At 35.7% G+C, this 13772-nt stretch overlaps 1 protein-coding gene across 15 annotated transcripts in view; it reads left to right on the forward strand.

The window, feature by feature from the left end:
* Positions 1-13772, forward strand: part of CLOCK (clock circadian regulator) — a 117021-nt gene that overhangs the window by 52069 nt on the left and 51180 nt on the right. For 8 of the 15 annotated variants that reach the window (XR_010111977.1, XM_055111543.2, XM_034958799.3 and 5 more), the window contains 3 exons: positions 3553-3644; positions 10186-10275; positions 13320-13379. Coding sequence is in view for 14 of the 15 variants with exons in the window: in XM_055111543.2 (XP_054967518.2) it covers positions 10229-10275; positions 13320-13379 (107 nt within the window). In the remaining variant the exon portion in view is untranslated. Of the gene's footprint in view, positions 1-3552; positions 6624-10185; positions 10276-13319; positions 13380-13772 lie in introns of all 15 variants that reach the window. The other 7 variants (XM_055111544.2, XM_055111540.2, XM_063603817.1 and 4 more) reach the window with 3 other exon arrangements.

Below are 13772 nucleotides of genomic sequence, written 5' to 3' on the forward strand. Positions count from 1 at the left end.
AACACCATCCATAAACTACCTAGGAGCAATCACAGTTGATACTTTTGCTATATTCAGGTTTATGTCTGATATATTTTCATGCCACTGTTAATGCAGTTAGACATTTAAATTTGTTGTAGCTTTACTGTTTTTATTTTATTTTATTTTTTTTAGAGACAGAATCTCGCTCTGTCACCCAGGTCAGAGTGTAGTGGCGCTATCTCGGCTCACTGCAACCTCTGCTTCCTGGGTTCAAGCGATTCTCCTGCCTCACCCTCCCGAGTAACTGGGATTACAGGCGTGTGCCACCATGCCCAGCTAATTTTTATATTTGTGGTAGAGATGGGGTTTCACCATATTAGCCAGGCTGTTTTTGAACTCATGACCTCAAGTGATCTACCCACCTTAGCCTCCCAAAGTGCTAGGATTACAGGCATGAGCCACTGTGACTGGCCTAGCTTTATTATTTTTAATAATATCTCAATGAATATAAAAGTTTAGATGCATCTTTGATTATTTTCTTATTTCTCAAAGTGAAATTACTGGGTCAAAGGGCATAATTTTCAAACCAATTTATTTTTTAAGAAAGAGAAATTCCTCCTTTTCTTGGTTTATAAATTCCTTCTATTCCTAGTTTGTTGAATTTTTTTTTTTTTTATCATGAATAGGTGTTGGATTTTGTTAAATGCTTTTTCTGCATCAATTGAGATCCCTCATACGATTTTTATCCTTTGTTTTGTTGATGTGGTGTAGCACATGGATTGGTTTTATTAATATATGTTGAACCTTGCTCAAATCCCAGGGATAAATACCACCTGGTCATGTGGTATAATCCTTTTAATTTACTGTTGCGTTTGGATTGGTAGTATTTTGTTGAGAATTTTTCATCAATATGCATCAGGAATATTGGTCTATAGTTTTTTTCTTATGGTGTCTTTGGCTTTGATATCAGCATAATGCTGGCTTCATAAAGAGTTTGAAAATGTTCCCTTTTCAGTTTGTTGGAAGCATTTGAGGGGGATTGGTATTAATTCTTTCACTGTTTGGTAGAATTCTTCAGTGAAGTCATGTATATGGTCCTGGCTTTTCTTCATTGGGAAGTTTTTGATTCAATATAATTACAAGTTATATGTGTCTGCTCAGATTTTCTTTTTTTATTTTATCATTCTGACTTACTGATTACTTTGTCTATTCTTAAAAAAACTATGTACTCTCTTGTAAAGTCATCTGTGCTGTTGCATGCAGTCTTCTCTTTGTTGTATAGCATTCCATTATATGAATACCACATTTTGTTTATCCATTGTACTGTCAATGAACATCTAGGTTGTTTATAGTTTTAGACCATTATGAATAAATCTGCTGTGAACTCTGTTCACATTTTTCTATTCATGATTCAGCCTTCGTGGTAGATGGCATATTTCTAGGAATTTATCCATTTTTTCTAGGTTATCTAATCTGTTGGTGTATATTTATTGAGTTGTCTCAAAAAAATACTTTTTTATTTCTGTGACATCAGTTGTAATTTCTCCTTTTATTTCTGATTTTGAGTCTTCTCTTATTCCTAGTGTAGCTAAAGATTTGTCAATTTTGTTAGTCTTTTCAAAGAAACAACTCTTAGTTTTGTTGATTTTTTTTTTCCTATTCACTGTTTTATTTCTACTCTAATCATATTTCCTTCCTTCTGCTCTCTATGGGCTTTGTTCTTCTTTTTCTAGTTCTTTGAGGTATAAAGTTGCATTGTTTGAGATCTTTCCTTTTTTTTTTTTTTTTTTAGCACACCTGCTGACAGGAATCTTTCTTCATTTTTAATGCAGTCATTGACTGAAATAAGATTCCCTGTCAGAACACTTTTGCTGCATCCCATACATTTTGGTATGTTGTGTTTTCATTTGTCTCAAGATGTTTTCTAATTTCTCATTTGATGTCTTCCTTGACTCTTTGGTTATTCAACAGTGTGTTTGAATTTCATCTGCTTATGAATTTTCTAGTTTTCCTTCTGACATTTCACTGTGATCAGAGAAGATATTTAGTATAATTCAACCTTAAATTTGTTAAAACTTGTTCTGTGCCCTATTAGGTGATCTGTCCTAGAGAACGTTCTCTGTGTACTTGAGAATAATGTGTATTCTGCTGTTGTTGGGTGGAATGTTTTGTGCATGTCTGTTAGGTCCATTTGGTCTATACAGTTGGCCTTCTGCATCTGAAGGTTCCACATCTGTGGATTCAACCAACTGTGGATAAAAATATTCAGAGAATAAAACCATTTACAAATAATACAAATTTAAGAAACCAATATAGTATAACACCTATTTACATCACATTTACATTGTATTATGCATTATAAGTAATCTAGAGATGATTTAAAGTATAGGGGAGGAGGCACATAGGTTATATGCAAATACTACATCATTTTATATAAGGGACTTAAGCATCTGCAGATTTTGATATGAATATTTGGTGGGGGGTCCTGGAACCAGTCCATGTCAGATAACGAAGGATGACTGTACTGATACACTGTTTAAATCTATGCTTTCCTTCTTGATTTCTCTTGAATTATCTGTCCATTATTGAAAGTGGGGTATTGACATCTCCTGCTACTATTGTATCTGCTGTTTCTCCCTTCAGTTCTGTTGATGTTTGCTTAATATATTTGGGTCCTCTGATGTTGGGTGTATATATATATATATTTATAATTGCTATATTTTCCTAATGAATTGACTCTTATTACTATATAATGTCCTTCTTTGTCTCTTGTATTTGACTTTACATCTATTTTATCTAAGTATGGTCACTTAGACTCTTTAGGCTGCCATTTGCATGGGATATATTTTTCCATTCTTTCACTTTCAGCTTCTGTTCTTAAATCTGAGGTGAATCTTGGAGACAACATGCAGTTGGATCTTTCTTTTTTTTTTTTAAATCCATTCAGCCACTCCATGTATTTTGATTGAGGAGTTTAATCCATTTATGTTTAAAGTGATTACTGATAGAGAAGGGCTTGCTGTCTTTCTTGTAGTGCTGTTGTCCCTCTTTTCCTTTCCTCCTGTTTTTCTCTCTTTCTTTCTTTCTTTCTTTCTTTCTTTCTTTCTTTCTTTCTTTCTTTCTTTTTTGTAGTTGTGCTTTGACTCCCCTCTCATTTTCTTGTGTCAGTCCTCACATGTGATTACCATGGGGCTTATATATAAAAACACCTTATAGTTAAAACAGTCTGTCTTAAGCGTATAACAATCTAACTTCAATTGCATGTAAAAATGTAACTTTCTTACTCTTCCCCTTGTTATTGATGTCACAGTGTTATCCTTTTATGTTGTATACTCATTAACATTTTTATAGTTACAGTTTTTTAATACTTTTATCTTTTAACTTCTGTACCAGAATTAAGTGATTGTTTTAGTTTATTCATGTTTTAAGTTATTTTGTTTTCTTTTAGAAACAATTTATAGAATTTAAAATTGGTTATATACATTTTTGTGACAGTTCTAAATTTTATTTTTAAAAATTATTTTAAAACCCTTTTAATGATAAACTTCTATGTAAGTTGAATAAATCTAACATTTTTTCTTGTTTAAACAGAATTCTGAGACTTATAGTTGGTCATATAGAAGAGTACCTTGAACCTATAGTTTCCTGAAGAATCAGTTTAAAAGATCCAAGGAGTACAAAAGGTAAAGAAAGGTGCATCTTAGAATGCATCATAAAATGATATTTTTCCAGAAAAATAAAAGAATCCATCAACTATTTTGACACACTAATTTAAGGAAAGTTTAATTTAAAAAAATTTTTGTGTGTTAATTTACCACCAAACGTAGTACCAGCTATGTTCCGAACTTTAGATACTGGGGATTCAGTGATGAACAAGACAGAAGCTGTCCCTGCTGTCATGAGAACCGCCTTCTAGAAGAAGAATAATACACAAGTGAGAAACACAAATAATACACAAGTGAGAAATTTGTGGTTTGTACTGTGCAGAGAATTAAAATGGATAAATGGATAGTGTAAGGCTGGGCACTGTAAGGCTTGTGCCTATAATCCTAGCAGTTTGGGAGGCTGAGGTGGGAGGATTGTGTAAGCCTAGAAGTTTGATACCAGCCTGGGCAACATAGTGAGACCCCATCTCCACCAAAAATTTAGAAATTAGCTGGGCATGATGACGTATGCCTGTGATCCCAGCTACTTGGGAGGCTGAGGCAGGAGGACTTGAGCCTAGGAGGTTGACGCTACAGTGAGCTGTGATTGTGTCACTGCATTCCAGCCTGGGAGACAGAGTGAGACCTTGTCTTACGTGTACAAAAAAAAGGATAATGTGGTAGAGACCGGTGACTGCTTTCATTAGGCAGTCAGAGATAGCCTAAATGAAAAAGGGGAATTTTAATTGAGATCGGAATGGCAAAAGGAGCCAGCTGTGTGAAGATCTGAGAGACGAGCTTTATCGATAGTGAGAACAAGAAAGACAATGAAATGTTTGAGGAACATAAAGAGCATAATGTGACTGGAATACAGTAAATGATGGGGAGAATATATGGAGATCAGGTTGGGGGAAAAAACTGGGAGAGAAGCAAATTTACAGAAGAAAGTTAAGTGTTCTGTTTTAAGTATATGACATTTTGGACACCTTTAAAATCTGTAGAAATGTCTAAAAAGCAGTTGGATATCTGACTGCATTTGACAATCTATTCTAGGGGTGTGGATTTGGGAGTCATTGGCATGTAGAAGTGTGATTTATCTAGGAAGTGTATACAGATTTAGAAGGATTCAGCCCTGGCACATGCCAGTATTAATTAGAGGAGAAGGAGCAGCCAGCAAGATGAGTACAAAAGCAGGAGAATATTCTGTCACTGGAACCAAGAAAAGAAGGTATTTAATAAATGCAGAAGTGGTCGTCTACATCACATATTGCTTAACGGTCAAATAGAGAATAAAACAGCCATTAGACTTGGCAATATGGAGATTTGGGATAACTAATAAGAGTGAGCAATTTGAGTGGAGTGGTGGGGATGAAAGCCTAATTAAGAGTGATGAAAGAATATGGGAAACTGCTAGAGATGGCAAACAATACAATTAAATTTTATTTTCTCTTGAAACCTCACTGAAGCTAAAGTAAGAAGATTTTTACGAAAGACAAAACAGGACAGAGAGAATGGAGAAGAAACAGTAGCAACAAAATTTGGGACTGCAAAAGGGAGCATAGTAACTTTCTTGCAAATCCCAGGATCCTAAGCCTGCTGTGGGAAAGCTGAAACAAACTTCTTGGCACTGTAGAACCTCTATAATTTTCGTGAATTGAAAACTATTTCTGGAAATAGGAGTGATGGTGGAACTAAAACAGGATGATTTGTTGCAAATCTATTTAAGGGGTAATTATATTCCATGGATCCTTTTCTTAACTTTGGAACCAAGGCAGCCACCTTTTTCCTATCTTAGCAGAAGTCTGGAGATTTATTCCCTAGTAAGGATAAAATAAAGGAGCCACAAACATGGCTGAGAATGGGGGTGACATGTTAAAAATAGAAGGGTTAAGAACCCAGGGTACCAGGTTTTTATACTCTTCAGGCAAGAGTTGAGAAGATACATAATTATTTTCTCTGAATTATAATCATCTTAAAAGATCTAAAGATTCTGACATTGAGAATTCCCCAAAGAAATATTTCAGCCTGATAGCCCTACAGTAAAGTTAACAGTCAGCAAGCTGTATCACACAGAGCTTCAGTTTTTTTAGCGCTTACCCTTAAATGTGAGCTCATGTTCAGAGATCAGTAGACAGCTGAGGAAAAACCTCTTATGTGCAAGACAAAGGCCAAACCAAAAGGTAAAACACCAAGTTAGGGGAAATGGAGAGCAGTTAGGTGGGCGAAAATTAAACGCAAACCTTACATAAAGGTAAGAGGGATGCTATATCCATGAAATATGAACGAGAAACAGTAAGAAATGAAATTAGAAATGAAAAACTCATTGGAAAGGTTGAAAAATAAAATCTATTGAAAGTAGAGCAAAGAGCCAAAGAAATGGAAAATGGTAGAGAAAAAATAAGAAAATTACAACTGTCCAGGATCTCCAGTGTTCAAATAAGTGCTCCAGAAGGAGAGAGAGGAAATAGAGGGGAAAAACAAAGAATAGAGAACAACTCGAGAAAACTCTCCAGAATTAGAGGACATGAGTTACCAGTTAGGAAAAGCCTGTTGAGTGACCAGTACAGATATAAAAACAAGCCAAAACAGGGCACATCACTGTTCAATTTTAGAAAACAAGGGAGTTTCCAGAGTGAAATAAATAACAGGTCACATCTAAAGGATCAGTAATCAGAATGGCTTTGCACTTCTTGACACCACACTGGAAGCTAGAAGATAGTGGAGCCTTCAGCATTCAGAAGGAAAAGTGATTTTCAACCAGGTATTCAGTATCCAACTAAACTATTGATTAAGGATAGACTAATGACAGTTTTAGACTTACGAAGCCTTAAAAAATTTACCTGTCATGTCCCCTTTCTTAGGCAGTTATTGGAGGAATTACTCAACAAAAATAAAGAAGTAAACTAAAAAAGATGAAGGCATAGGATACAAGTAACAGGGAATATGACCTAACTAGAGACCCAGGGAATCACCAGGATGATGATGAATAATGATCACAAGAAGACAGCTTGTCCTCAGGTTAGTAGGTAGTTTCCAGTCCCAATAGAAACAGGTTGGAAGATTTCTAGAGATACTGCTGTGAGAAGGTGAAATTGGTAGAATGTGTAATGTGTTTGAAGAAATAGTAGATACAGACAGGGAAGAATTTGTAGTTAAGTTGGTAGTAAGTATAAACAAAACTAGGTAAACAACAAAATGGTAACTCTAGGAAAAACTGCTCAAAAGGAAAAGTAATTATAGTATACTATATGGCTTAGCTGTGAATTGGCATTTACGGAGTCATAATGATGTTAACTCCAAATATAACCACCTAACCAAAATTATGATATTGAGAAATTGGGGAAATGTGCATGTGTATGAATAAAATAGTAATGTGATACATGTTGAGCTGGGAAGTCATATCACCAGATGACTCTGATCTCAAGTTGCTTAAGTAAAGGAGCATTTGATTCCTAGCTGTAACTTGATCCTTTATAGTTGGGGAACTTTGTTTTTTGGAATTTTTAATTTTAATTTTAATTTGTGTGGGTACCTAGTATATATATTTATTTATGGGGTACATGAGATGTTTTGATAAAGGCATACAATATGTAATAATTATGCCATGTAAAATGGGATGTCATCCCCTCAAGCATTTATCCTTTGTGTTATAAACAATCCAATTATACTATTTTAGTTTTTTTAAATAAAACTGGTGAATTTTGGATTCCAGTAACTGCAACTGATCCTTTTGAAGACATTGCGTATCTTTGTGGTCTAATGTCGAACTTAAAAAATAATGAAATTTATTCTATATTAGATTATATGTTTGACATTCCACTTCAGCTTGTGTAGGGAAGTGGCATGGCATCTGTATCCTTAGACTCCACAGCATGGACAAGTGTGACTCTAGCTAGTCTCTTTCTGAATTGAAAGCGTGGGACTTGCAGTAGTCTGCAAACAAAGTATTTTGGCTGTTCCACCTTACCAGTTTGTCTTGTTAAAGTTAATTTGACACCATTTTTAAAAGTTTAGGGAAATCTTCTAACATTTGCTCTAGGGTGCATGTCCAGCCTATTTTACTTACTCCTTTCCCTTAAGTAAAATGTGTATGTCAATTGGCTGGAAAGATGAAGATCTTGTGCTAGACTGTTAAGAGTTATATCTGACCGGTCATGGTGGCTCACACCTGTAATCCCAGCACTTTGGGAGGCTGAGGCGGGCAGATCACTGGAGTTCGAGACCAGCCTGACCAATATGGTGAAACCCCATGTCTACTAAAAATAGAAAAATTAGCTGGCTTGTGGTGGTCCAGGCCTGTAATCCCAGCTACTCAGGAGGCTGAGGCAGGAGAATCGCCTGAACCTGGGAGGCGGAGGTTGCAATGAGATGAGATCGCGCCACTGCACTCCAGCCTGGGCCACAGAGGGAGACCCTGTCTCAAAAAAAGAGAGAGAGAGAGAGAGATCTTACGTTGTTCTATTAGCTGGACGACAAATAATTTTTAGAAGAATATTGTTAACAACAATAGTAAAACAGCCTAATAAAGCATCAGCCTGCATCTTCTAAACTATATTGGATTCACCCTTCTAGTAGTCAGCAAGGCTTTTCCTGTAGTATAACCCTTAATTCTTGGCGTTGCCTAGTCCCCACCACCACCCCCTGCCCTTTTTTTGGTAGTTTGTCTTATTTTCTACCTTTTGATAATTAAGCCATACTGATGGCTTACTGGGTGCCTTATAAGGCTCAGATCTGGCCTTTTGAACTTTTTACTCTTAACAATTCTTTTTGAATTCACTGAAATTTGCCCTATGACTTTTATACTGTTCTTCTTCTAGTGATAGAATCAGCCTCACTTCTTACCATGAAGATAAATATGTCTGTTGGACCAGAGAGATGTACTTAGGTGGTCTTTAAATTCTCTTCTACCTCTAAAATTCTGTAGTTCTGTGTTCCATCTGCTGATACTACCTCAGACACTTAAAATCACAACTTTTCATCCTGGTGTTAGTCCTTTTTATTTTATTATTTCTATCTTTGACTCTGTCACTCATTTTCTTTTAAGAACTCTTAGCCCTGGGTATGGTAGCGAGCACCTGTAATCCCAGCTACTCAGGAGGCTGAAGTGGCAGGATTGCTTGAGGCCAGGATTTCAAGGCAGCAGTGAGCTATGATCATGCCACAGCACTCCACCCTGGGCAACAGAGTAAGACCCCATCTCAAAAACAAAAAGAAAAAAAAACATTCTGAGCCCCTCACAGTTCTACTTCTGCAGCCGTAACCATACAGGCAATGCAGCAATGTTACCAGGGTTATTCTCCTTTCCTTTCATGAAGGTGCATTTGAAAACAGTGACTGAATGTTTAGAATCTCATGTTCTTGTAATATCTTTAATCTTCTCTGGTTTAGAAATGCTCCGTTGAGCATTTCCTTTGAATGTTGAACATTATGTTGATGCTCAAAAGCTTTCAGATTTTGGAGTATTTTGGATTTCAGGTTTTCAGATTAGGGGTACTCAACCTATAGAATATAGAGAGACAAATTTTAGGCTCGTGATCCAGCTTTAAAGCAGTAAGTTTTACTTCCTTCAATTTGGGTATGAGACTCTTTATAGTAAGACTCTCCTGTACTTGACTTGCCTTTGCCAGTTTACCACTTGTATTCTCAAACTTTATGGTCTAGTAATTAAAACTTTAAATTGTAACATCCCAGGTTTTTCATAAGGAAAATGCTAAACCTCTTAGTTTCTCAAATACGATATTCTTTTGTCTCACTAAGGCCTGTGCCTTTACAAATTGCCATTCCTGTCGCTTAAAATTCTTTCACCTATTACCTGTTTCTGTCCTCCAGCCTGTTGCTTCTCAAACTTAAGTGGTCATACATTATCACGTGGAGCCCTTGTGAAAATGTAGATTCTGGTTCATTAAGATTTTGCCTTTGAAAACAAGCTCTCAGAGGATGGTGATGCTGCCCATCCCTGCACCATATTTGCATTAAAAAAGAATTTTGACTCCCTGACAGACTTACTGTCATCAAGAATATTTCCTCGTTTCCCCTCTCTAATTCCCACGGGTAGACATAATTGTTCCTTGCCCAGTGATAGCATTACACAGTATATACCTTCATTATACCTCTTATTATAATTATTTAGATATCTATCTTCCTGCTCAATTGCAAATTTTTCCTACAGGGACTGTGTCTTTCACTGTTATGTGCCCAAAGCCTGCTGTACTGTTTAGCAGAAAATAGGCTTTCAACAAATATTTATTGCTGAATAGATGGTGTTATTACAGACTATTTGTAGATATATAGTCAAATATATACTGAATATTGAGAATGTCCATTTTATTTTGATTGATAGTAAAGAGAAAGTTAATATGAGCCTGAATTACTTTTTTTCTTGTAGGTGTTTTTTAGGAGGGGAAAAGAAGCCTCAAATGTACCTCAGCCATAGGTATTTGCTTGAAAATAATGTTCTGATCTTCAGTACAAACAAAACGTTTTGAAGTCTCTGTGATAACATATAGTATTTCTCAAGATAAGTTTGTGGAAGTAACATTTTTAGAAAACTAATGACCATTTATTTTTCTTTTCACCTAAGGAGAAGTACAAATGTCTACTACAAGACGAAAACGTAGTATGTTATGTTGTTTACCGTAAGCTGTAGTAAAATGAGCTCGATTGTTGACAGGTATGTTTTTGAAGACTTATTTTAAGTTATATATAGTTATTTTAAAATGCACTATTAGAATAATGGTCTATATGAAATTGATAGAAGGAATTTTATGCCTAAACATGATTACTATTGCATTCAGTTTCTGTATTAAACAAATATAGTATAAAAAAATAAGTAAGGTATATCAGTATTTTCCAGAGGCAAAGTCAGCAGCATATGGCTTGTGTGTTTTAAATGAGTCCTGACTTGTAATTTTTAGTGATTTGGTCATAGCTGCTCTGAAGGAAATTCTGACAGTTGCAAATGTTTCCTTGGAACCTTCTGGAGTCCTTTTTCTTCTTATCTAACTTCATCCCTTCAAGCATCTTAGCATTTGTGACTGATAAGAAGTAACTATAATTAGGATTTCATTAGTTAAAATTGTAATCTTTACATCTTACTCTTGGGAAAAGGGTAAATCTCCATATTCCTTTGATTTTAATACTTGAAATTTTTGGAAGAGGGTGGAAGGGGGCAGTGAGGGTTAAAAAACTATTGGGTACTGTGCTCACTACTTGGGTGGTGAGATCATTGGTACACCAAACCTCAGCGACACGTAGTCTACCCGCATGAAAAACCTACACAGGTACCCCTGAACCTAAAGTAAAAGTAGAAAAGAAAAGACTTTAAGTTGTCTTTGTTTTTTACATTTTAGCATCTCTTATCATAATTTAATTGGTAGCACTCTTTTTTTCTTTCTTAAGGGCACATAAAATAGTGGTGATCTTAACAGTCAATATCTTAAATTTGATATAATCCAACAACATTTTTAAAGCATCTACTCTGACAGCAAATGTACAGAATACTTTTTTACATGTTATTTAACCTCAATAATTTTGCAAGATTTTACAAATGAGAAAACTGTAGGTCAGAGAGGTTAAATAACTTGTTTAAAGTCACATAGCTAGTAAGATATGATCTGGAATTTTTACTTGTGTTGGTTTGTCTGACATTAAAGTTGTTAATGCGTTTATTGCACTGTTTGGTGTGCTCCATCCATTGGGGATTCTTTAAGAGTTTTGCAGCTAGACTTGTACACAGAAGTGACTTTTGACATCTGGGGACAGCTTTTCTCCCTTTTTATGAGCTAGATAGTAAAGATGTATACTCCACCAGAACTTAAGATGTGAGGAGCAAGAAACTTCCTTAAAGAAGCCTGCCTGCACCATGTCAATAGCTTTGAACTGTGCCATAGTTACAGGCGGAATTAATGATAGTCTTTTTCTTGGAAAAGATATTTCTTCACTGCCTTTGATGGATAAAATATGAATTTGGCATTATGCTTTTCCCATTCTAGATAGTATGACACCTAGGGATGACATTTGTATTTTCAGACATAAAGCAGTCATTATTAATATGGGTTCCTTATCTCTGAATGTCATGGAAGTTATGAACTCTGTTCTCGGAAAATTCATATACATATAACAATTTTTTATAAATTTCAGGGCCTACATGGAATCCCCAAGTTCATACATGCACCTCCACCATGATATGAGTGTTACAGGTGATCTCAATAGTGACTCCATTTTATAGCATATAGGCCTTTATAGGCCATAGAAAGGTGTGGCTAAAGGAGTGAATAGGGAATTTATATAAAACCTCATAAATCAGCAGAAACTTTAATATTGCTCCTAGGGTTGAGTTAGCCACCAGTGCTCTTGATTTTATTTTTTAGGAATGGTCTTTCCTTACATCTTCCCATAGCCAGCCCCTTCTTGTCACTTAGATCCTAGCTCACGTGTCCCCCACTAACCACTCAGACTGTAGTAACTAAAACATCACCCCTTTAAAAAAAATTAAAACTCATTTCTTTTTTTTTTTTTTTTTTTTGAGACAGAGTCTCACTCTGTCGGCCAGGCTGGAGTGCAGTGGTGCGATCTCGGCTCACTGCAAGCTCTACCTCCTGGGTTCACGCCATTCTCCTGCCTCAGCCTCCTGAGTAGCTGGGACTACAGTTGCCCATCACCACGCCCGGCTAAGTTTTTGTATCTTTAGTAGAGACTGGGTTTCACTGTGTTAGCCAGGATGGTCTCGATCTCCTGGACCTCGTGATCCGCCCGCCTCGGCCTCCCAAAATGCTGGGATTACAGGCGTGAGCCACTGCGCCTAGCCTCATCTCCCATTTTTATACTTGTTTCTATCTACTAGAAAATGAGCTGGATATGGCAGCTTACACCTGTAATCCCAACACTTTAGGAGGCTGAGATAGGAAGATCATTTGAGCCCAGGAGTTCAAGACCAGCCTGGTCAACATAGCAAGACCCCATCTCTACAAAAATATAAAAAAACTAGGCAGTCATGGTGGCATGTACCTGTGGTCCCAGCTACTCAGCAGGCTGAGGCAAGAGGACTTCTTGAACCCAGGAGGTTGAGGCTGCAGTGAGCCATGTTTGTGCAACTGCACTCCAGTCTGGGCAGCAGAGTAAGACCCTGTCTCCAGAAAAAAAGGAAAAAGAAGGAAAAACTGTAGGAAAGCAGCTAAATGTCTTGTTCATTGCTTACTAAACATGTCCAGAACAGAGCACATGAGTGCTAATACATATTTGTCAAATGAATTAGTAAATGAATGAAATGTATTAATATAAGTTAATGCATTACATTGTGATGTTTACGAGTAATTGTGGTTTTAGAAAGTAAATATCTAAGAAAAAATTTAAATTATGCTGTTATAGTTAAAAATAATTTTATATAATGGCAAACACTGACTTTCTATATGTTTTTACTGTTACTAAAAGTTTGAAACAAGATATTTAAACTGGTTAAATTCTTGTTTAGCATGATGTGTTCATAATATAGCTAAGTATAAATACTTTTACAATTGATGTAATAAGCTTAAAAATATAATTATTACTGAATTTTGATTTTTGAATGTTTACTAGGAAATAGGTTAGTAGTTTGAATGTTATAACTCATTAACTTTACAAAAATCATAGGGCATAACTGAGTTGATTTACATGTTACTTTAGTATTGCTGTTGCTTAGTGAGTCTGCTCTTACTTTCTCTATCCACTTTCTTTTAGAGATGACAGTAGTATTTTTGATGGGTTGGTGGAAGAAGATGACAAGGACAAAGCGAAAAGGTAGTTTGATTAGAGATATAAAATAGTAAATGAATGAATAATAGATAAATATAATGGTAAATAAATAGTGAATAAATGATTTCCAAAAGCTATGTGCTTTAGGAGTTTAGATATATTAGCAAGGTGGAAGAACTTAGAATATTGGTATGCAGTTTATAAATTAAATATCTTCTGACCTTTTGGAAAAGTATTATGCTTTGCTTAAACAGAAACTGAATTAGAAAATCTGACTTCAAAGCAGATAATTACAGGTATCATAAAATGATTGCTTTATAAATAATCAAGTTTTTCTCAATAGCTCTTTGTTTACTGGTTACTGCTTCACATAGAATAGCGTCTTTATTCATTTAGTACATATATTTATAATAACCATGTAAGTTAACAATCACTGGA

Source organism: Pan paniscus, chromosome 3, assembly GCF_029289425.2.
Source record: "Pan paniscus chromosome 3, NHGRI_mPanPan1-v2.0_pri, whole genome shotgun sequence".
Classification (NCBI taxonomy): domain Eukaryota; kingdom Metazoa; phylum Chordata; class Mammalia; order Primates; family Hominidae; genus Pan; species Pan paniscus.